A 25,365-nucleotide genomic window follows, 5' to 3' on the forward strand; every position below is an offset into this window, starting at 1 on the left:
GCCAGTTTTCTTTCTGTTATCTCTCTGTTACCCCTAGGAAAGAACATGCTCAGGGACATGGGAAAGAAGAGTCCTCCTTTTTTACTGTCCCACTCTTTTCCTTGCCATTTAGTGGAGGTGGTCTAGAACTAAGAAAGGCTTCATGCCATACACATTCACACGCTGCTACTTTCTGCCTGTTACTCAGGCAGGGAAACAACAAGCACAGTGCTCACTCATGACAAGGAGTCATTAATTTGTTTTCAGTGTGTTCTGAGATGAAACTATTGGGATTGCTGTCACTCACGAGTGACATATGTTTTTATTGCATATAAAACATCCATCTGCTTTGGTGTTGTTCAGTATGAGAAGTTTTAATAAAATAGTCAAACTATCAATCAAAATAAGCAATAATTTTGTTTGATATTACTTATCAAACAAAAGAATCAAAATAATGGTGATGTGGGGCTGGGTACATGAAAGTATATATAGTTGTGCCTGGTACACACTTCTGTCCTGTGAACATTAGTCTTGTTCAATCATCTTTCTCTACTTCTTTCTGTTTTTTGATGACTGCATTTTTGTAGACTGTAGAAGAGATTGAAGGTGTACTGGGACGTGACCTTTACCCAAATCTGTCTGAAGAGAGATCTCGATGGGAGAAAGAGCTAGCTGGCTTGCGGGAAGAGAATGAGAGCCTCACAGCCATGCTGTGTAGCAAAGAGGAGGAGCTGAACAGGACCAAGGCCACCATGAATGCTATTCGTGAAGAAAGGGACAGACTGCGTAGAAGGGTAAGGCTGCTGCATAGATGATGGCTTCTTGTTCCTCCTAGCCTGTATAATTTTGTCACCAGAACAAACGTCTCTGTAATCTCGCTTCCTGTACTGGCTGTAGGGTTTTTTGTTTTTAAAGCTGAGCTATACAGAACTAGGACAAAATTGAACTTAATTGAAAAAGAGCGTGTGATGAACAGCCAAGGTGTACAACAACCTGATGTCAGAAATCATGTCTTAACAGAAAACTTGATATTCATCTCCAAGGAAGCATATGTAACTTGTCTATAGAGAAAGCAGATGTTAATTTAGTGAATTTTCCTTTGAGGTTTTTTTTTCCCCTGTAAACAACAAATATTTCTTTGTTTTTGATGGGAATTCATTTTGTGATTAGGAGAAAGAAAAAGAGCAGGACTCCTGTCAGTGGGTAATAATTCTCAGAACTGAACAATGAGTAGTCCCAGCCATGTCCTGCTTCCCCGTCTAGATTTTATGGTGCTGCAAGGTCAGATAAAGGCCTTGTGCTTTGTGTGGAGTCCAAAGTAAAAAAAAACAACCTGGAAATGTGTTCACAAAAAAGATGAAAGATCCAAGAGAACATGGCCTCAGTCTCTGTAACTTTTAAAATTTCTTAACTTTGTCCCTGTTAATTCTGCAGAGTTTTGGCTAGATATCAGACAATTTTGTTTTTAAAACGTGCAGTTTGAAGTTTGTGTTCAAATTGAGTGACAATTTAGACTTCTGTATCCTGGTAAAATTATTGGAAGCATTGCTCTTAACCTATTGGCAGCAGATTGACCTTTCATGCAAATATTCTGTTTCTAAAACAACATTGTTCTGTGGTAACTGTATCATTTTTGCATGAAGCTGTGTTATGTGAGACTTCCAGTCTTCAGGGATCAAGCCACAAATTACCTTTGCAAAACTCTCTAGCCTCTTCTGACACTAAAGCAAGGTCTGTGTGATGAGGGAAGAATAGCAATCTGCTATCATATAAAACCAGACCACTTCAACTTTTCCTTTGTAGATTTTAGTTTTATTATATACCATAAGTGTAAGTCATTTTCAGTCCTGAAGTTTTTAGACTGGTTTTATATTGGCACTTCTTTTTAAACAGAGGCAGTATTACCCATTGAGCTACAGAAGCAGCATTTATGCTCCTGGTGAGTTATTGCAGGATTGGATGGTGGGGGCAAGTGGGCAGAGAATAAAAGGAAGTCCTTGTGAAATTAGTTTACACAAATGCATATATTGATACTACAGGAGATTCAGATCAGTATTAGGATATCAAACAAGAAAAAATAGACTGCCTTCAGGATAGAATTAATAGAAAAAAATACTTAAATTTTGAGAAGTATGGAATGCAGGTTAAGGTGCTTGAAAGATTGGTAACAAGAATTTATGCTGATAGCCAGGAGCTCCTCAGTGAAAAAACAGAAAAGGGGAAAGAATTGGTGTTTGCACCCTCAGGGATCAGCATGGTTCAGCTGTTGATGCACAGCAACAAATTCAATCCAGATAAGTTATTTCCAGTAGAGATTGGAAAGACTGGACGGTATAGAGTGGTGAGATCTGATCTGGAACGTTACATTTAGTTCTTATCTCTTATGCTTGAAAAGGTTCAGTTTAAATTGGGAAAAAAAAACCCCACGAAACAAAAAGATGTAAAAATGGTCAGAGAAATGTGCAGCTTACTTGGAGAAGTGATTTAAAGAGATTGTCCTGTTCAACTTGGCAAAGCAAAGTCTGAATTTTATTTTTCTTTATAAGTGCTAGAGAAAGCAAATAAGAATGGGAGCTAATGGCTGTTCAAACTTAGGGACAGAACTGGAGCAAGAACAGATTAATATAAACCACTCATGGCTATATTAGGCCAGAAATTAAACTATGAGGTGTCTAATTGACAAGAGGATTGTGGTTCTGAAGAAGCAGTAAGGAGTAAGGCTACTAACTACTTTGGAAAGAGACCTTTAAAATATTAATGTTTATATAATGAAATTTATCCTATACAAGGATACCTATTAAAAGTAGGATAGTTATACTGGGATTGCACCCTAAGGAAAGCAAAAAAGCATACTTTTAATTGGCCCAATTAATACAGCTGCATTCATTCTAGAGCTAGCCTTGGTGTCTCTGCATGAACCTGTTCTGGTTTGTCTGTGTGCCAGCAGTGGCAGAGAATTGGATTAGATGAAATGGAAAATGTTCTTTAGTTCTGTATATGTGGATACTGCTTGACTTGGTTGGTCTGTATTGGAATCCCCAGTGAACCAAGCATTTGTGGAGCCACACAAGTGCTGGCTGTGTTATTGAATATTTCGTAATTTTCCTAGTATAAGCAGGGCCTAGGCTGAAAGGATGGTGTGTTAATCATGCTGGTCTAGTAGTTGCTGGCCTGTCTGTTGGAACTGTTAGCAGGGACACTGCATGTGTTACTGATGTCTCTCTGTTATGGAAGGATCTCTGGTGGGAACAGCATTGAGGTCATCAACTTGTTTCATGTAAGTGGCTAGAGCAATTATTGGCTAATAGCAGCAGTGGTATATTACTGACCCGAATTGTGTTCAGGCCACTGACCCTGGAGAGGGTAAGTCTTGAATTGCTCTGTAGAGACTGTGAGCTGTCTTTCGTGTACAACAAGCCAGTTTAAATGTTCATTCTTCTTTAATTAAGGAAATTCTCGGACAGATTGGAGGGATGTCTTGCCCAGTAGATGAAGGGTTAATGTTGTATTGGCACAGAGCATAACAAAATCAAGCAGCCCCTATATTCAGCCACAGCTGGCAGGGGCTTTTTTCAATTGTTTTCATTTAGAGAACCTGTAGAGAACTTTATTGAAATATGGTTTTTAATATCATCCTGAACTTGCAGAACAACGGGTTTATTGCCCCCACCAGAGAAGCTGGTGCATGGCGCATGACCCTGTCAGCAACACTGTGTAATCATTGCACTAGAAACCATATTTGCGTTTTTAATGTAACTTTGTGTCCATAGTTGCAACAAAATAAATGTTTTCTTTGACCTATTAAATATTTTCTGAATGCCACCTGACCTCAAAGTCACTTCAGATTATTTCCCTGGGGAGTGGAATAGGAGAGCCAACTAAAATTTAGTTACTGTTGTTCTCAAATTAAATTGGGCAAAGTGGATAAGCTTGAAGTTGACTGGATCAATAGGTCTGTTACTTTAGACCAATGTCTGTAATCAAGCAGAGTGCTTTCAATACATTTTTCTCAGGCTGGTTGGAGATTTAATTTAATTAGACATTTACTGTGCACGGTTAACAAATTGAGCAGCTTTCTAGAACAGTAGCTAAGAAGCAACATACATATGGAGTTTGTTTCTCACAGGTCATTAGTAAGTGAGGTAATCACTTACTTCTGTAGGGTGCCTGCAGCATAGCAGCTAATTTCATAACACAGAGGTTTATTTTACCTCTATATGATATTGCTGTATGAAAATCTTTTAAGTCTGGGCCAGTCAATGCCCTAGAAACTGTTTACATATAGCTGACCATAATCCTGAATCCAGTAATACACATAAGATGCTGAGAAACTTATGTACCGGTTCATGGGATTAATATTATTATCAAATGAGAATAAGTTTGTAATCAGGTCAATACTATTTACAACTGCTATATGTAGTAACAGCCTTAAATAGTAGTAGAAAAAGTAATATTTGTGTTCTTTCACAAAATCTTTTGTATTCACCAGGGAAGTAAGATGAGCAGTGCTGATACAGCATATAAACTGCATCGTGACTGCAAAGTAAAAGTTGTGGGGATTTTAATTACTGCCCATGAAAGTTAGCAGATGTGTAGTGCCTCAGTACCATCCCGGGCAGCCTGTTGGCATAAGAAGCGGTGGGTCCAGGCTTCCCTGAGGCTGTTCTGAAGGACTAAGTCTAAGGTGAAAAGGTGGTTCCAGCTCTGGAAGTCTGTTAAGTCTGTTCTCTGCATAAGCCATATGTCAACTCATGCAGTTAATCGAATACTTCCAGCTGTGAGGATTACTCTGTGTCTGCTCCAGACTCAGATGAATTCACCAAACTGATCAGAACAAAATCAGACTTAATATTTTAGCTATCCTGGACTTAAGACCTTAAAGAAAACATAATCTGCAGAGGAGTAGAAAAGTGCCATTTTTAATACAACATCCCTCCAGCTGCCCAGACTGCCCCCATTCCAGGAAACTTAATTTTAGCATGAAGGCTCTCCCAAAATACCTTGTTCTTGCAGAGACTTGAAATCTACCCAAACTACAGCAGGAGTCAGATCTTTGTCCTGTGTTGGGTTTGTGGTGGGGTGGGCCAATTTTGGTAGTGGGGGAAGGGGCTACAGTGATGGCCCCTGTGAGAAGCTTCGTGAAGCTCTCCTGGCTCCAAGGTATACTCACCTCCAGCTCAAGCTGAGCCAATTAGCAATAGAAAGCACCTCTTTGAATCCATATTTATGAGAGGAAGGACTGTCCTGAAAAGAAGGTAAAGAGAACCTGGAGGAGAGGCCATTGACCTGAACAAAAGACAACATTGGCCTAAACAAAGAGAGAGCTTCCTTGTCAGGAGGAAGGAGGAGGAGTGGAAGGACAGAGAATCTGAGACACCCAGTTCAACCCCATGGAGTAGGAGAAGGCAAAGGATGTCCCTGCAGCCCATGGAGATTCAACAGCAGAGCAGATACCCACATGCAGACCATGGAGTACTCCATGCTGGAGCAGAAAGCTGAGCCCAAGGGCAAGTGTGACTGGATTGAGACCTCAGAGATGCTCAATGCCAGAGCGAGGGTGGACCCCCAGAGCTGCCGGGTGAGGATGTGCGCTGGACCAGAGGCCCGTCTGCAGCCTGTGGATGTCCCCATGCCAGAGCCAGGAGCTGAGCCCAAAGGGGTCCATGACTCCATGGGAAGCTTGCTTTGGAACATCTTGTTCCTGGACTTTGATGCCAAGAAGAGCTGCAGAGGTGAACTGACTGAGCCCCCATTCCCTGCCCCTTGTGCTACTGGTGGGGGGAGAAGGCAGACAAATTGGGAGCAAAGTGATTTGAGCCCAGGAAGAAGGGAGGGGTGGGGGGAAAGTGTCTTAAGGTGTGGTTGTTATGTCTTAGTGTGCTACAACAGATTTAATTGATTTTTCGTGACCAAGTTGAGTCTGTTTTGCCCGTGACCATAACTGGTGAGTGAGCCATCCATGTCCTCATTTTTTAATCCATGACCTCTTTGTTGTGTCTCCCTTCCCATCTCACCAGTTGGGGGGAGAATGAGTACAAGACTGCATGGTCTTACCTATGAGTAAAACCATCACAGGTCTCACAAGCATTCTTGAGCCCACACTGTTCTCAGATGGCACAAAGCTGGCATGAGCTACTGGCATCATTTGTGTTGGAATCAGGAAGTATTGTTCCAGATTGCTAGGGAACACTGGTATGTTATGGGCCTTTAGAGATTATTATCAGTTTAAAGTGATCCTTGTCTCTTGGTGCACACTGGAAACTTGAGGTAGCAGCCAAAAGCTATTTGCAGTCTCTGCCTCCTTCAGTTGCATGGTCCTTGCTTATGCAGCAGTGTCTCAGCTTAGATGTTAACAAACTAGTTTTGCTTCTGTTTCCAAGCTTGTATGCAAATACTTAGTGCTTAATCTGAAATTAAGTGAGAAAAAGCTTGAGATAACCTTACTGCTCCACTTGTGTTTGTTTCTGCTGTGTGCTAGCCTGGATCAGAATATTTCAGTCGTGCTCAGAGCTTTTAGAGAATCCACCCTTCACCTTCCATGCCATGTCTTGACACATCCTTGGACTTCATTGCTTTGCATCCATTATAGAGGTGCAGCACTCAGGCACCCAGATCTTTCCACGTGGAGCACTGCATGAGGGACTGAAAGCTGTCAAAAGCAGAGGAGTGCTTGCTTGGTAAACATATTTCTGTCACCACGTGCACTGTAGCCTCTCCTGCTACTTAAAAAAGCCGTATGTATAAACCCTAGTACCATACCTGTTCTCCTGTAGATTGTTGTTTCTGTGTGTTGTGTGCTTTCTCCATTCCTCAAAATAGTTGTTCAAAATTCAGATTGATTTTAAGATCTGCCAGAGGAGTAACACTTCTAGTGACAGTTAAGTTCCTACATATTTCTTGAAAATAGAGGTCTTTGCAGATGCAGATGGCGAGCGATTCTGTAAATGCCTCCTTTGAACAGATAAGTGCAGGTCTAAGCTCATTCAGCTCCAGAGAATTCATTGAGGAGATGGCCCTTGTAAATACCAGGAAAGACTTCTTTAGGGTGGTCAGTCAAGCACAACAGACAACCTGTAGGAAATCAGAGCTTGTTAGCTCTGGCGCTCACAATTTAAAAGGGGCTGAAAACTATCTGGCTGAAAATAATTACCACTAGGACTGACTGAAAGGTTAGGGGTGCTTTAAGGTGGGGAAGGGCCCTCACCACTCAGAGCAGCTTGAATTGTTGCAGTGGTATTTCATTTTCCATCTTCCCCTCCACAGATTTACAGCATGCCTGAATAAATTATAAAGTGGGAGGGGTATATTTGCTTCCTGTGGTTTATTGTACTTCACCTTCCTCTTCTGTATAGCAGGGAAAAAAAAACTCTAGCAGAAGGGTTCAAAGAGACTGCATAATTAAACAGGTCACAAGTAGGTTAGAAAGAAAAGAATCACAGGCATGCCCCTTATTTGAAACTGGTTTAGGAGCAAAAGCAGTAGGCATCTTTTGATTGTGGAAGTCAATGACAAAACCAGGCATTTTGTAGCTGTGTTTTTTTATTTAGGATATGTTAACAAATCCTGTAGTTGTGAGTGTGCATGTGTAAAATACAAAGAGTAAAAACATATTTCTTTGATTCATTATTATAGATAATGAGCATATTCCACCAACGTATTTTCTATAACCCGCTATGCATTTCTGCAAACATGTCTATGATGCCTTTTAATCACTTATTAAATCTTCCATAAATCCAACATTACTGTAATGTGTCAGCCCCTTTTCTCTCCTACCCTTGCTGTCTTTTTATTTAGTTCTTAAGAAATGAGAAATTATGCTTTATTTTTCCCTATTTCCTACTGCAATTCTCAGCATTCAAAGGAAAAAAGTAAAAATGCAGCTAAGCAATTGGTTCATTTTGCTAAACATCAAATATTAATAAATTTCCAGTTATTTAAGTTTATATTAACAACTTGAGAATGCCTGTTTGCACCTCACTTGTCTTGATATCGAGGCTATCCATTGCTCTGACGTCTAATGTCTCTGTTGCCTTTCGTCTCACTTAATGCCCCTGATCTTTCCAAGATTCCAGCATTTCTTTGCTTTTGTAATTCTCTGGACTTCCTCCAGCTGTTTAGAAGATCTTTACTCTTCCCTTTTTTTAATTGTGGATTTCACAGATGTTTCCCTGGGTTTCTTCTTTTTTCCTCTGTTCTCGCTTCCTGGTTTTGGGGGTTGGTTTTGTTGGGTTTTTTTTCTGGATCATATAATTAGATCTGCCTGTTGGCCACTTTCCATCTCAGTTTAGTGTCTTAGAACTTTATGGCAATTTTTCTATCCTTTTGTATAGTTTCCATCTTTAAACTAGTATGATTCAAGGGCTGATGGAATCTTTCTTTAAAGCCTTCCTTGTTATTGCTCCCCATCTCACAAATCCACACTTCCTGTCTTTCAGTGGAACTTTTTTGGTTTTGTTTTTTCACTTGTCTTCACCCATCGGCTTTTTCCAATTTTGTAATCCATTTTCTGTAAGATCTGCCCTTCCTCTCTCTCCCATTTCCAACTGTTTATTGTGCCTCATGTGCAGTACTGCAATTAACCATCATTCTACTAATAAACATAACCTTCAGAATAATTTATACTGCATTGGTAATGACACTTCAGACTGGTAGAAGTATTGAGCAGGGGTGGTCAGACAATTTTTAGTCTCACTTTCTAAACTAGTCTTTTAATAACTCCTGCATTCACCAATCCAGCGAGGAAACTGGCTCTTCTAAACTCTTTTTATTTTTTTCTTGATTCTTGTTCTTTGGTCTCCCTTTATTTTTCGTATAGAATTATTATGAGTGTGGAAAAGTACTTTCTGAGGAGATGGTGTGTACTGCTCTATTTACAGTGGAGGTTTTGGTGACCAGAAATAGCTACCTAAGCTGTCTCTGGGCAGACTGGTGGGTGGGAGACTCAGTAATTAAATTCTAGCTTAGTGAATGTGTGAACTGTGAGATCGGTGATTTACAGCTCAAACAAACTTGCCCTGTTATTTGGCTTAGAATTACCATCCAGTACTCAATATTGCTAAAGTTAGTGCAGTTATTTATAGCAATTAATTCAGTATGTAATTTCTCAAATGAAGGCCTGAATCAGGAAATACATCAAGAAGCTTGAATAAACAGACAGTTTCTTTAAGTTGTGGTTGCTTCTGTGATACAGTACTAAAGCAGTGACTTGCATAGATTGATAATTGTGCCGTGCTCTGACTTTTCTTCTATAAATGCTTTCCTGAGGAAAGCTTTTCCTGGCTATGGTCTTAGGTATGTTCATTTTTCTTTCTGTTGCTAATGTTGTTTTACAGATCCTCAAGAATAATTGGCTTTGTAATCATAGAATGATTAGGGTTGGACAACTTTAACACTCTGCTTCCTGGCTGCCCATAAATTTAGAGTATTACTTGCTTTTGGACTGAAATCCAATCCTAGCTTCTGGGCATAGATGAGTATTTTAGCAATTTTTAGGTCAGACGTTGTGGCAGGGATTTGATTTTATGAAGAATACATCCCTACTGGTTTTCCTATTTGTTTGCTTTTAAACAATGCTGTAACTTAAGCACTGGGGGAATTTAGTTTGCAACAGCCCAGGTTAAAAGAAATAGTAATAAATGTGATTTTGATTTAGTGAAATTTTTGTGTTGCTTTTTTTTTTTTTTTTCAGTATTAATGCCATAGTACAAATTCTATCTGCACTGGCATTCCACATCTGCAAGCAGAAACATGCATACATAGTTTGTTTCGGTTTTATGCATATCAGCAGGCTGAAATGATGGGTTTCCATCAGTAGAGAACTTCTCTCCTTAAGGTTTGCATTAGTGCAGCTGTACCCATGTTGGAATGATACACATCTGTATGAGCAAAGGAGCTCTCACATGCAAATACGTAGAAGATATATGCTATTAATGTGCACTTTATACACTTTACTCAGTTAACTTTTAGATGTAATTGCAGTCGAGAAGTATAATTCTGCAGCAAGTACCCATATCCATTTTTCAGCAAGTTATTTTAAACATAGGGGATTTGATTTGAGGTTTTGTGTACTTTGCCTTTTTTTAACAGAGAGACCAATGGAGTTGTTTGGCTTAATTTTGTTTAAGGTATAGCACTCCTCCATGACTGAGCAGGGAAGTTATGAGTGCAGTTAGCCTTTATGTGCTCTTATTGTTGCCACCTACAGCTTTTTATTAATAACGTGCAATTGTTCTGCTCTGTGATGTAAAACACATTTGTTTTTTTTTCTTTTCTGTAATTTGCACATACCTAAAAATTCTGTTGACATTAAGTTGTTAGGTAGCCTGACCTTCAGTTTGTATACAACTGAGGGAGAGGAAAGGCTACTCTTCAGGAAAGCAGGGGCAGACTGTAGGGAATCATAGGAGGCATGAGATACTGCTTTGGTGACTGGAGAGATTTCCAGCTTGAACTCTTTCCTCAGTGCAGTAGGTTGAAGGGGTCTGTTTGTTGTGCAGAGAACGTGCTGACTGCCGCTTTTTCAGGCAGAGATTACTAGAGCATTGTCCATGCACTTGGTGAGCCTACAGCTGAAGAAAGCCTAAGCTTTAATGCAACTTTAGTGGTTTTTGGGTTTTTTTACTAAGGGATTTCAGCTTGCTTAATCACTTATTTGGGTAAATGTATTGTATTTAGTATAAAATGCCACCTTGTTTTGGAGATAGGAATCAGAGTTGCATTTCAGAGATGTCTCAAATGTACTGAACTTTTATTTTACTGGACTTTCAGTAAATTCCACCTGTTCTGTTTTGCAGATGGATTGTTCCAACAAAATGGGTGTAGAAACTTGCATATTAAAGTAAACACTATATTCAGGAAAATTGCCTCTTCAGATGGTTTCCTCCACCTTCTCTCATCTCACAGTCTGAGGTTCTGTGGGAAAAATTAGCTCTGTCAGTTTACCTTGTGGCATAATTGTTGTGTTAAGCAGACCATTTATTCTTTGTCTGTTAAGAATTTTTCCAAGGTAAACACTATAATCTTTAGTTCAGCTATACTTTGGCTCCAGCAGACTTTTTGTTTTATACCCTTTAGTCCTGAAAATCTTTTGACGTCAGTTCTAGAAGTGTCTGATGTTTTATGAGGACCATGTAGTGTTTGATGTGTATGTCCACAAAATGCTGCCGCAGACTGTTGGTTGGGTACTTTGCTGGTATTTCCTTGTCTATACGTTACTCAGTCCATGGTAGCTTTACTTAACTGTATTTTTGAAAGTATGATTAACATTTGAATTTCTTTGACCTTGAGATATGACAAAGTCATCCTGTAATATATTTATATCAAGAGTTTTTTGAACACTGGAGCTTTCCATTAACAGCAGAATCTTCATTTGATTTGTTTAGGCTTCATAGTCTTAGACTGAAGCCTCAGCTTCATCTCAGGGAGAATAATTTCTATACATACAGTACGGCTGCACTGAAGGGGTTGTATAAAGCAAGCTGAAACTTCGAGTTGTTACTCTACAGAGTCATATTTGCATATATCTACATGGCAAATAGTTTAAAAAACTGACAATAGAATTTTAAAACAACCTTCATTGATCTGCTCCCCACATGAAGACTTTGTGGCCGCCACAAGACAAAATACAACTTCTCTCCTCAAGCCAGAAGCAGTTAGGCTTAGCTAGGCAATGAGAAAAATCTCCAAACTATTTAAACCGCAGAAGTGGAAAAAACAGAATGTTATGTTTTATTGTAGGTTCGGGAACTGCAAACACGTTTGCAAAGCGTGCAGGCAACAGGCCCATCCAGCCCAAGTCGTCTCGCTTCTGCCAATCGACCCATCAACCCCAGCACTGGAGAGTTGAGCACAAGCAGCAGCAGCAATGACATTCCCATAGCCAAGGTGAGCTGTTAGGTGTTGCAGTAACACTTTGCGTTATCTGGGAGAAGAAGACTTCATTTTGCACAGCTGCTGTGCAAACATGTGATTCACTGGGAGATGTCTAGAATCCCCAGGGAGTTTTCTGGGGTCCTAAGCAGGCCCGTGAACTTGATCTGCAGAAAGGAATTAAGTGCTACTGGTTGTAATTCTCTCTGTTACAACACAAGTATCAATTTTACAGTAGTTTACTTCAGATTTGCAAGTGTAGCTAGTGAACAAATGCATTTTGTGTAATCTTTATGGCATGTGGGCTCCTGTGTAACCTGTGCACCATTCTGACTTACAGATAGCTGAGAGAGTGAAGTTGTCAAAAACAAGATCAGAGTCTTCATCATCTGATAGACCTGTCTTAGGATCAGAAATCAGCAGCATAGGGGTAAGGACTAATAATTATGTGCATGCATGATACCTTGTGAAGATGAGCCTTGGTCCATTAAAAGCAGCATTGGTTTCTTACTAAATGAGTGTATGAGCTAACTGAAAATACTTTAAAAGTTATTTTGAGAAAAATGTTTCAACGGAGAATATTTCACTCAGTATTAACATCTCATTTTCTCATAACTGGTGGCTAGAAATCATTCTCCGAGTGACTTCAAGAGGATAATTTTGGAGTCAGTTCCTCCAAAATATCATTCTTCAAGAAAAGACTGTTCAGTTGCATTTCACTGCTTCCAATCAACAGAGGACTGCATTCTGCTTTGTAATGCCAATGTAAATCCATAACAGTGTTGTTACTGTGTGTTAATATTTGTTTTACTGAAGAACTTAACTCTGACCTTTTGCTGAGCTTTCAAGAAAGTAAATAACTTGCATATTCGGCTTTTAAAATGTATGATGAAATAGTGGGCTTCACCCTTCAGTTAGTAGAATTTAAAATCAAAATAGCTTCTTAAATTGCAAACTTGAAAATGTTCTATTCAATGTAAAATTCATAGTAAAAACTGAATAATGAATGCCTTGAAGTGAGAGCACACAAGCAAATGTAGCTCTCAATGCAGACTACCTGTGGGAGGAATCCAGTGTTTTTCTGTTCAGAATGACCTACTAACTGCTCTGTGCAGGTATCTAGTACTGTGGCTGAACATTTGGCACATTCCCTCCAAGACTGCTCAAACATCCAGGAAATCTTCCAGACTCTTTATTCACATGGATCTGCTATCTCGGAAAGTAAAATCCGAGAGTTTGAAGTGGAGACAGAGAGATTAAATAGGTAAGGTGAAAAGTTAGATATGCTGAAATATGTTGTCTGCTATTGGCTTTGTTAAAGTTACTTTTTTATCCTTTTTGAAAATTTCTGAGTTCAGGCCCAGCTTATCTGTGGCAGGTGCAGATAAACTTGGGGTGCAGTTGATGAAGAGAAGATTGAATCCTATGCTAAGGATTCTTTCCAGTAGCATGACACTTTGGTCTTGCATTATTAGATCAGCATGGCACCTTTACTTGTGACAATTTGCACTGTAGAGTGTCCTTCTCTGTGGCTGACCACGTAGGCAGGGCATCTTTTTTCACATCACTGCTAGAAATAAGGTTTTCCATAACTTATTATCCATTATTCTGGAATTAGTTTTGCTTTGTTTTGTCCTGAAAAAACAGGATTTTAGCATTAATTGTGTCAATTAATGTACTGATGTATGGTGGTGTGGCATGTGTAGCAGTAAATAGACCTCTGTCTGCAGAAGAAAGATTGTAGCTTTCTGGTTGCAGTTAAAATACTGTTGGTGTTACCCTTCAATAAGCTCTGTCCAAAGCAATGCTTCATGTCCTCTTTGGCACATAAAATCAGAACTGTGAAACATGAACATGAAAATCGTGTCTGTGCACGTTTCCTTCCAAGTCTTCTCTTCCTGTCAGCTATCTCAGATTTAGTCTGATCAGTACAATATCTCTTTTTATTTGTTGCTCATGTTTTTGGAGTGCTGCAAAATGTGATCCTTTTCTTTCTTTTCTTTTTTTTTGTCCCTTCAGCCCCCCGCCCCCACTGCACAATTACACTTTGACAACGTGTATCCTTATAGGACATGTCAAAGAAGATAAAGGAGGTGAAGCATCTGAGAGAGTTCTAGCAGCTAGGAAAGTCAGGGCTTTATTCTGATCACTGAATAAATAGTATACTAACTCTTCTCCTTCTTGTGTTTGTAAGAAGTCAGTGATTTTAGAGTTCTGGATGGCACTGATTTCTTCATTAGCTACCTGTCCAAATTTTGAAATAATTTGCCTGTCTGTTTTCAGTGTATGTCCAACTCTTATGATTAGGTGTCGTACGTTGCTGTGTAGTGCAGTTATCTGCAGTGAGAATAAATAAAGTACTGGTACTCTGAAGTCTCATTTTCAGATTCAGAGTTAATCTCATTGAGAAGAATATTACAATTAAGTTCTGATATGAGCTTTTGTGTGACTATTGTCAGAACACCCGGAGATTTCATTGCCTCGTTGAACCTTTGTATTTTGGAAGTTACCTCTCTAATCACAACCAAAATTTTACTCTTAAGTGAAATGGTTGTTCTGGATGTTACATAGAAAGGAGGCATGTATGCTGCATGATCCCAACACACACACACATTGCACTAATGAATATGCCACTTAAAACAAGAAGCAAATGTGGCAGCAAGAAGTGAGGAATGGAGGCAGAAAAATTGTGCAAAAGGTTAATATAAAACTGCCCTATGCAGTTTTGTGTGGCTACAAAATAGAAGTACAGCTTTCTACTTGCTGCTGTTGCACAGTTATGATTACATTTTATGGGAAGGATTCAAGAAGGAGAAGAGAAGTTACTGTCCTCTTAGCTCTTGAGATGGGACATTTGGTCTTGTGTAGACCAAATGGTATTTGTTGTTTTAAATTGTGATTATTCTAGAGTTTTCAGGACAGTGTCTGCAATCTAAGCTTGAAGGTTGCAAATTACTTTTTTTCTACAGCCGTATTGAGCACTTGAAATCCCAGAATGACTTGTTGACAATAACACTGGAAGAGTGCAAGAGCAATGCCGAGAGAATGAGCATGCTTGTTGGGAAGTACGAGTCCAATGCCACAGCCCTCAGGCTTGCATTGCAGTACAGGTATGTACCTACGCAGGGGGTGTCTCAGCCAGAAAAAGAAGGAGCAGGAGAGACTTGATAGAAGTCTTTGAGTGTGCCATAGTAGTACTGTTTAACCCTTTGATGAAACTACCTGACAAACTACAGAACTGAAGTTATTCATACAAGTGTATTTCAACCCTAGTTCACCAGCTATAGTGAAATAGATCTAGTAGAAATATACAGATTTATCTTTTCATTTTTAAATACCAAATTAACTTTTGAATTAGGGGTTTCATGTAGGATCAAACTGTCTTTGCTGTATCCAGTCTTAAGATACAGGTTCTCTGTATTAGGCTGGCACCTTTCACAAGACCAGTGGAGTACTGTATTCCAAAGAGTAGTATTGTACTCCACATAATTCAAAGTGACTTAATATTACATCGGTCGAAATTGTGGATGAATTGCTTGGTATTTGGTTACAAGTATCTAAATTTGCTTTAAACCATATGTAAAAAGGTGATGTCATTTAACTCCTTCAACTGCAACTAATTTGGAACAGGCAGTTCTGGTCTTTAGACAAATTGTGTGCCTTTTAAAGAATGTGTTCTATTACTACCAGCCTTGAGCAAATTACAAGGAAATGCAAATTGCAAATAGAGATATTAATGTAGATATTTCAAAAAACATTAGAATGCAACAGGAATGAGTGACTCATAACTGTATTTAGGAGCTGTCGTGTTGTAAGGAGGAAAATATAGCCAGAGCAGGACAGAGCAACAAGTATTTATTGTGTCTTTTCTTTGCACTATACTTTGTACAGTACAGTTATATAGTAGAGTATACAATACTGTATTGTATAGTAAAAAGGCCAGAAAAAAGTTTCTCATACAATCTTGTTGACCACCTTTTGTATTGTTGATTATTTCAAACATGCTCCCTTCACATCACGTCTTTCTCTTCTGTTTTAACTAGTTACATTACTTGAGGCCAACCTGTGACCATCGTAAGGAAGGAGGGACTATTGAATGCTTGTGATAGAAGCTATGTGTCTTAGGTCATTTAATATCCCTGCTGTTAGACAAGTAGTAGGGAATCATGCAGTTCATCAGCTACCTCTTTTTTTTGTTGCTGTTGCAGGTATTCTTCCCCTCTAAGTTGCAGATATGTTTAGTGTGATTTTTGTTTTCTGTGTTTTGTTTCTTCTTTCAGTGAACAGTGCATAGAAGCATATGAGCTGCTGTTGGCATTGGCAGAAAGTGAGCAGAGTCTCATTCTTGGGCAGTTCAGAGCTGCAGGTGTTGGTTCTGTTGGTAAGATGTCAATGAATCACTTTATTTAATATTTTTTTTGCATGTCAGTTAGCATTAGAGTTAGCTGTAATGGTGAATCATCTCATGACCCATCACTTAGGAATGCTCTCTGGTCTTTTCTTGTTTTTAATTAATTAAATCATTTTACACGCCCAAAAAATAAGGGAAAAGGAGAGACTGGAATTAAATCATAAAATTCACTAGCAATTTAAATTAACCTACTATCCTACCATCCCCTGTCATAAGAGGTTGCCTGTTCTGGCAGTGGTGAGGCTCCTACAAGCAGGCAGCTGTACAGAGTGGAATTATTAAACAATACTCATGAACATATGTGGCTTAGGGCTGTACAGCTGTGGTAACTGGAAGTACAGATTTTGTTTGAACCAGCAACATTGACCCCCCTAGAAGTTGAATATAGTCTTACGAAAAACTGGGATTAGGACAACACAAAGGTACCATTGAGTAGTTACCAAAAAAACAAAAAAAAAATTGGTCTAGTTTTTCACCCCACATTTTACCTTTTCTCTGAAATTTTAAAACATTCTATCTTATATTTTACTCTGTTGTTGGGGTATTAGCCTATATGTTCTGGGTTTCTTCTTATTTTGTGGATAGTTAATCTTGTGGCTAGGTGGTTTTTTAATATACTGCTTGCTAAGTAATGGAGTCATTACCGTAGGTACAGTTCAGAAGTGTTTCGAGATTGACATCACTGCTACCTCCACTTTTCTCATAGAAAGAGGTGTTTACACAATGAACACTAATCTGGGTTTTATAATCCCATTCCTTTTACTGGTAGGAGAAGGTAGCTGTCATAATCTTCAAGTAGAAAGAGAGGAAACCTTCAGAGAGAGCGGTAGTTCTGCATGCTGTGCTGGGGCATAGTGACTGACTGGTTGAGACAGTATTACAGCACTAGCTTCTTGAGAATCACGAAAATGTAAATGGAAAGCTTTTAGAGACAGAGTCACCATCTGGCTTTAGAGCCACAGGACTGACATAGCCTCTTGTTTCAGATGACTAAATCCACTCAGACCACAGTTGCTGTGCTGCTAACCGGGCCTCTTATTCTGTATCACTCCCAGTGCTAGACACAGGCCTTGAGTACCTGTCTTGGCCATGGCAATGTGTGCCATATACTAAATGACAGAGTGAATGTCTGAGATTTTCATCCACCTTTCTTCCAGGCTCTGGTTGTTCCTTTACCCAGTGTGCTAGGGAGATCAATGGCCAGCAAAAGTGAATTTAGCCTTGGATTTTCTATTCACATAGCTGGCAGAAAAATCTTAGAAGGGAGAAATACTTTAGGTTTGAGCAGGGTTTCATCTCACAGGCATTTCATGAAAGAGAATGTAGCTTAGTTTTTATATAGGTGTCTATCTACAGCTCTTAATTATGGTATTACCGGTCACAGCCCTGTGATAGTACCAGTTTCCCATTACATAACACAGCTTGAGTGAAGTTGTGTTTGTTTTCTGTGCCTTTACTTCACTGTGAAATTTGATTAAAACACCTAGATACAACAGCAGATTTTTGGTTTGAAGATCAGTCAAGTTTTCTATCAACATCTGTGAGTGGGAAACTCATGGGAGGTGCTTCTGTGTCACTTAGAGCTGAGCACATCTAGCTGCTCTTAAATGAAGATCCTCCCTTCCTTTCTTCTGCATTCATGTTATTTCTAGTGCAGGAACTTCAGTTAGCAAGTCTGAAGTATGTGTAATTGCTCTTTGACTCGAATAAGGATGAAATTAAAGTCTGACATAGATCAAACTGGGGTTTTTTATACTCTCTGACATCTTTGCATTGCATTTGGTGAAGTATGAATATTTTGTAGTTTTGTTCAGACTTTCAATGTAGCCACTAATACCTCTTACTTCAATGACTTGATTCCAACTGGAGTTAGGACTATAAGAATAGTGACAGTAGTGGTTTCTGTCTTGCCTCTGCTGAAGGGATGGCTTACCAGCTGCATAGATGCTGCAGAACCACTAGAAATTAGAGCAGATTAATAAACACTAGTGCTAGTTTTCTTTTGGTTGAATGTGCATGACTGTAAACTCTGAAAGGCTGCTTCTAATCAGTAAGGCAGTTCTTCCAGCTGGAAAGCTAACCTGGAAAGCTAACACCTAACACCTGTAAGAAGGTGTTTTGGCAAACCATTAGACTTGAGATAAAGGTGCTGGTGAGAAAAAATGCTGGAAATGGCCACACTGTGAAACAGCACCGGACTGATTGGATTAAGAGTTGTAATTTAGACTGAGGCTTTTCCAGCGTATTATTAACTTGAGCATCCTAACCTAATCCTAATACACAGTGCACATGCTTACAAACAGACAAACTAGCTAAGATAAAACATCGCTTAAGACATGTACCCAGAGCGACAAATAGCTGGAGATTGTGGCTGGAAGGGGGGTGCATTCAGACCAATAGCCCAGTTACGACTGATGCTCACACAGAAGTGAAATTGCTTTTACATCACAGGTTGGTCATTTATTGTAATTGTTTTGGTATAAACTGATATCATATAGAAGCATCTCTAGTATTTCTGTCATCCTTCTCAAAGCTCTGAAATGGATTATTTGCTTGAAAACTAGGGGACCAGACAGGTGATGAAAACATCACGCAGATGCTTAAGAGAGCTCATGACTGCAGGAAGACAGCTGAGAACGCAGCGAAAGCCTTGCTGATGAAACTAGATGGGAGCTGCGGGGGAGCTTATGCAATCACTGGGTGTAGCGTGCAGCCCTGGGAAAGCCTCTCATCCAACAGTCACACAAGGTAACTGCAACTCATCTGCTCTCCTAATCCCCAGGTGTGTGATTTTGGACCAAAAAGTTATGTTCTATTGTATTTGCTGAACTACCCCCCTCACCTCAGTTCACTGGCTTTCTTTGCTTTGATTTGTAAGTCACCATGCCTCAGTGGTCTAATTGTCTTTAGACTTTGAGTGACTCCAGCCAAGAAGGGTTTTGTGTAAATTTGTTGCAAATGTGTGACTCTGAACTTTGATCTTCCTCATAAAGGGCAAAACCATTATATTTGTTTTACTTTGGTGACTTTCTTGCTGTTTTATTGGAACTCAAATGACGTACTACTTATTAATGTCTATTGTATGCAGACAGCAGAGGCATACAGAGAACCAGGGATCAGAAGTATGCTTCTGTCAGTGTTTTGGAGTGCTCAAGAATTATTTTCTAAATGTTACAAATCCAGCCATTTTGTTTTAAATAATTTCCTCTCCCTTCTCATTCCTCTTTGCCCCTCTCCAGCTTCTTCCTTCCCATGCTATTCTTGTGCATGTGAAGTGTCAAGTGAACATCATGACAGAGTGGATTCTTCTAGGAAAGGCTGGATACTGCAGTTTTTCTGAAGACCTATAAAATGAAATTTAAATGAGCTATTATTGCAGAAGTGTTCCAGTTCAAGTACATCTGCTAGCAACTTCATTTTGAATCGTTGTCTGCCTGCAGTGTAATTGTACTCTATGCAGTGAATATGAGTGCTTATGTATGGATACAGATTTGGCAAGCATCCTGGCTAAATATAGATGAACATTTTTCTTTTTTAAAGTTATTTTGGTTTCTCAGATTCACTCTAAAACTTCATTTTAATTCAGCTTTTGAGCCAGTTCTTTATTCAAATGCTGTCAAATTGATTTGATTCAAATGGATTTCAAATTTCATCAGTATTAGCTGTGTCGTGAAATGTAAGAATGTGAATGTAAATGCTTCTGTGTGCAAGAGAGATGTTTTTGAGTCATTATCACTGCATGATAATTTTTTCTGGCATGGAGCAAGATACTGTACTGAATAAGGTAACTAGTATTATCTGTTTTGATATAAGTGGAACATGAGAGAGAAAAGATTCTCTTACTCACCCGAGGGGCACACAGCAAGTCAGGAACTTGTCATATGGGCATCCTGATCTGATCATCACTTACACGTTATTGTCCCTCTCCTCTCCCACCACACCCCATGTAATTTGTCTTTGTCTAAAATTACATATCAGTGAAAATAATTCTGAAACTTTAGCTTCTCCATGAAATACAAATCTTCTTCTATTGTGTTCAAGTGATATGTGGGAGAGGTGTTTTCAGATTTCTCCTTCCTGTGGACCTTGTCTAAAATAGAGGTATCCTCTCTTCAGCCTACCAACATATGACACTGTGCCAGCCCTTAGATGGCAAATCTGTGTTGGTTCAAAAGTCATGCCCTTTTCTGTATTTATATCAATAATGTTCTATATTGGGTTTAAAAAATTGAAGATTTTGTCTTTAACTCTCCTCTCTCTATCATTCTGTATTCTTTTTGTTTCTTTCTAGAACCCTACTCCTGCTTTTTGAAGTCACCCTGCCTATGTTGGCGGCTCTCTCAACCCATTCATGCATGCTCCCTTGTCACTTTGCTCCCTGCTGCTCTAGACAGATGTCCCATTGCCTAGTCCTCCAGCCCTCTATGATTCTTTGATGCTGATGGTTTCCATTTCCTTTTCATTTCCATTACAATAGCAATCCAAGCAGAGATAAGAAAGCAGACTGTGGATTTCTATCTGTTCCTGCAGGCTTAATGTTTTTTATTTGTCTTAAACAACTTGGCAATCTGTAAAACTGAGAGAAGTAGAACAAGCCCACATCACTAGTGTGTGCTGTGTGAACCACCATTTGGGGACACTGCACTGAAATGAAAACATTTTTGCGTTATGCAGTTCAAACATACTCCCAACTTAAAAGACTGATCTTTTTACATAGCTGTTTCCATGTTGCAGGCTTTTAGTTGCAGATACATATTGCTACCTTTTCCCTTTGAAACCAAGTGAGTAAAGAGGTGGTGAGATGATGAAAACTCTCCTATGCTGAAACTTGTGACACATGAGTAATTCTCCCTGCTGTTGGAAATCCTGTAGAATAGGGATTTACGAGGGAATTGTTGACCCATCTTTAGCTTTGGCACTTCAAATGTGATTCTGAATGTCAAATCACTGAACATATTACTGAGAATAAATGCCTGGTGAGCCACTAGTGGCAAGTGGTTAAAGACTGTAAAAGGGAGCAACTGAAATGAAAACAAATGAAATGCAATGGAAGAGCGTAATAGAGGTTGTTACTGGTGAAGTGAATAAAAATAATAGCAAGCATCTCAACTCATTTGGCAGGCAGCAGCAGCACAATAATGTGGCCAGTTCATTTTTTGAAAACAGAAATAGGTCTGCAGTGTAGTTGGAAGTCATAATTATTTTAATGGGCAGAAGCTAACTATAGAACATACATTGCCAACAAGGTTTGACTGATTGCACCTTAAAAAGAAAGAAACAAAAGAGAAGGACACCATTTGTAACACTGAATGAAGGCAGTACATTTTATTCCTTGCAGTGCTAGTAAGCCCAGCCTTATGTCTCAGTTCATGAGGGAAAAGATCTGGTCTGTTATATGCAGACAGAATTCTTTCCAGTACTATATGGTGTCACAAAATGTCTGAACTCAGCCAAACGTAGGGCTATACATTGCATCAGAATCATCTCAGATTTCAAATAGATAGTTTACAAGATTATCTCAACTGAAGTGTGCAAATAAGTTATTCAGAAATATCCCAACAGATATCTTAATGTTATCTGTGTAATACTTCATTGCTGGACTGAACTAGTCTCAGAAGGAAGCAGGGTAGTTTCACCAGAGGTTCTGATTTTAGCCAAATATGCTGTCTTTTGGCTGGTTGGAGTATTTTTCAGTTTGTCAGGAAGATACCATCTTTTGATGCGGTGCTGTTTCAGATCTCAAGCCACAATGTTCACCTGTAAGATGGTTGGACCATATATACTGTGTATCAAATGCATTCTTTAAAGTTTAAGATTGCAAGCAGACATTTGAGCAAGTTTTGTGGGTTTAGTTCTGACAGCCATATTTTAGTTATGTTAACTTTTGTGTTATTTGCACCATTGCTTAATTGCAGGTTTATTTATTGACTTTATTTTTAACACATGAACTGAAGTTCATACAAATGCATGTGCAGGCGAACACACTCATGCTGGTAAATAAAACTGCATGTTATAGTATACCATCCTGTATATTTTCCACAGCTGTATATGAAAATTAATTTGACATCATCCAGGTGTGACATCATTGTAAGAGACTTGAGGGATGAAGCAAGTGGGAGGAACATTTCTCTTTTCTTGTTCTGAATACAACAGCAGTTAATGAGCAGACTGATATTGTGTTCCCTCCAGGTGTAATCCATTCTCTGTCCTTACTTACATGCTTGAGAAATGAGAAACTGGACACCTTTTGCAACAGTTTCATATGTTTTTTTGGATGAATGCATTATACAATATAAGCATTCTGTTGGTCTGTTTTCCCTTGTCCTGACTGCTGTTAGAAGGGAGAGCAATATCTGAAATTCAGGATCATATGCTAACCAGCTGTGGGCCCTCAAATAGAGCAGCAATGGACTAGCATTATGGCTGTAGAGAGCTGTATGGTGGGGCTTTTGGGGGAACACACCCTGGCAGAATTGTACTGTGGGAGTTCAGAAACACTGCAGCGTTGTTTCCATCTCTCATCATCCAGCCTCATTTTTATAAGTCCAAAGTGGGCTTTGTACCCTAGCTTTCTGCAACCCATACTGCTTCCAGGCTTCTGGGTCGGGGCTTGCTGCTAAACGTGGGGAGAGAGCAAAGGTTCTCGTCGATTTGTATGCTGATTTAGACAGCTTCCTTGCTAAGCTCTCCTCACCTCTTAAAAAAAAAAAAAAAAAAAAAAACCTCTCGGCTGTAATTCCACAAAGAGTTAAATCAGGAATGGTTTTTATTACAAAATTGAGATAGAAGTTGCATACGCTTAACTCCAAATTGACTGCTGCCTGAGTATCACTGGCAAGAACCCAGACTGCCTTCCTCAGTTTGGACTGCTCTCCCCTAAAATATACGCACATATCCATGGATCTTTAACGGCCAGAATCTGTGAATAGCCAGTGAGTACAGAGGTCCAACACAACGTAACAATATACTTTCAGCATTTTTGCTCAGGTTTCATTCCCAGCAGGAGTGCTAGGTTTTCTTTCCTTTGCCAGCGAAAACTGAGATGAGTTCTTTGTGTCCCAAGACTTGAAGCCTTTGTCGGCTTTGAAAGCCGTCCTTCCTCCAACAACAGCTGTTTTACATTTAATCCAGAAAAGCTGTGCAACTGCTGTCGTTGGGTTCTGAGGAAACTTGCAACGTGACTTCAGTACAGAGTTAAGTATTTCTCACATTGTCTGTCCCCATGATTTTTATATCAATATCTACTTCAGAGAGGTATCTTTAGACTCAGTAAAGCAAGATTTATTAAGTGTTTGAGGATTCTCTGATGAAGAACTAAACCTGAAAGGGTTTCTGTGTGGTGTACTTCATGTTTCTAGCTTCACTGCAGATGAAAATGGATGAAAGCAAAAGCAAAGACCAGTTGACACTTGTGGTAAATATGTCACCTCTTATCCCTAAGAAAAGGAAGGAATAATGGAAAATTGACAGAGAGCTGTAGTAAAGAACTGTAATGCGATATTTCATGAGAGGGAAGGATTTTGAGAAATCTTTGTAGACCTGCCAGTTCTTCATCTCCACCAAAGCTGTGCTTGGAATTTGTGGGAAGATTGGTAATTATTTGAGGCACTTAAAAATCAGCGTAGCTTTTGCTGAAGCAGAACCAAAAGGAAAAAGAAAAATCAAGCCTATCTTGATAGGCTTCCCCTTTTTCACACACATAATATACTTTAGGACATCATCCTGACTCTCACAGCATGTTGCGGGTGGGGCTTTTTTCTTCATACAAAAACGTTGAACAGCAGTGCAATTTGATACAGAAAGTGATTTATTCCCCTGCTGATAACTGAGATCATCTAGCATTCCAGACAAGCAGAGTTAATGGATGACTTATCCCTCACCCAGCAGCTGATTACAGGACCTCAGGAGACAGCAGGCAGCTCTGAGTGAGGTTATAGAACAACATGGCATTTTATTTTCCTTTTAGTGTTATTGAAGCTATGTTCAGCCCTGGAATGCTGCGGCCCTATCAGTCTCAGCCCCCCGCAGCACTGGCATGCGTGTAGCTGGGCAGGCAGCTCTGAGCCACCTTTGCGCTAAGAGGCTCGTTCTCCCTTTCTGGATCTCTATGTAAACATTTGTGAGGCAGCCTGATGGGCAGTTGTGTGTTTGATGCCTGTAGACAGGAGAAGTTCCACGAAGTATGATAATGACATTTTATTAAAAATCCTGCTAATTTATGGGTTGGTTTTAAACCCCCCCAGCCCTGAATGAATGTCAGCGTGAGGTGACGAATACACCTTAACAGGAATTGAAAGATGCTACCTCCTGGCATCAGCCTGTGGAATTTTGCTCAGGTTGATTCCTACAAGTATCCATTAAAAATATCTGAGATGATAACTGGTATTGCCGTCAGCAGAGGTAAATGAGGACTGGGCTGATTCTTTTTTTCTTAGCAGATGCTTCTTCCCAAAGAAGATGAAAACTCAGTGGCTGAATAGCAGACAGAAGCTTGCCCTGCTAGACTGTTGCTAAGAAATCTTAAGTAGTTTTTGTTTTGGTTTGGTTTTTTGTTAAAAACTGACTTGTTTCAGAAGACACCATTCCATAAAAAGTAAGTCAGTTATATGTCACTCAATATCTGGCTTTGCAGAGAATTTGTCACATGATTCAATTTTCTCATGCAGCTTAGAGAATTAATTTCTTTTTTGAATTTGTCACACCCCTCTGCATCTTCTGAACATTACAAGGTCCAGTCCGCACTACATGTGTCCTTTCTATGAACTTTTCAGTAAGACTCGGAGGAGTTGACAAAGTATTGGGACAGTGTTTGAAGTAAAAATACTGATTTTTGTTCCAAATGGTTTTTTAATACCGTTCTTTCTCTTTCCAGTACTACCAGCTCAACTGCAAGCAGCTGTGATACAGAATTTACAAAGGAGGATGAGCAGCGGCTGAAGGATTACATCCAGCAGTTGAAAAATGACAGGGCAGCAGTGAAACTGACAATGCTGGAGCTGGAAAGCATCCACATTGATCCCCTTAGTTATGACGTTAAACCTCGCGGAGACAGCCAGAGGCTAGACCTGGAAAATGCGGTCTTGATGCAGGAACTTATGGCAATGAAG

The 25,365-nt window shown here is 39.5% G+C and overlaps 1 protein-coding gene across 1 annotated transcript; it reads left to right on the plus strand.

Moving 5' to 3' along the window:
- Nucleotides 1-566: 566 nt before the first annotated feature.
- On the plus strand, nucleotides 567-25,365 carry MCC (MCC regulator of Wnt signaling pathway; the record flags this gene model as incomplete). Its single annotated transcript, XM_010175856.1, has 8 exons — nucleotides 567-773; nucleotides 11,716-11,862; nucleotides 12,188-12,277; nucleotides 12,963-13,111; nucleotides 14,817-14,957; nucleotides 16,128-16,228; nucleotides 18,823-19,006; nucleotides 25,131-25,365. Coding segments are annotated over 8 exons (1,254 nt in total), but the record flags the coding sequence as incomplete, so codon positions are not given.

This window comes from Antrostomus carolinensis, unplaced genomic scaffold (assembly GCF_000700745.2).
Source record: "Antrostomus carolinensis isolate BGI_N321 unplaced genomic scaffold, ASM70074v2 scaffold19119, whole genome shotgun sequence".
NCBI lineage: Eukaryota > Metazoa > Chordata > Aves > Caprimulgiformes > Caprimulgidae > Antrostomus > Antrostomus carolinensis.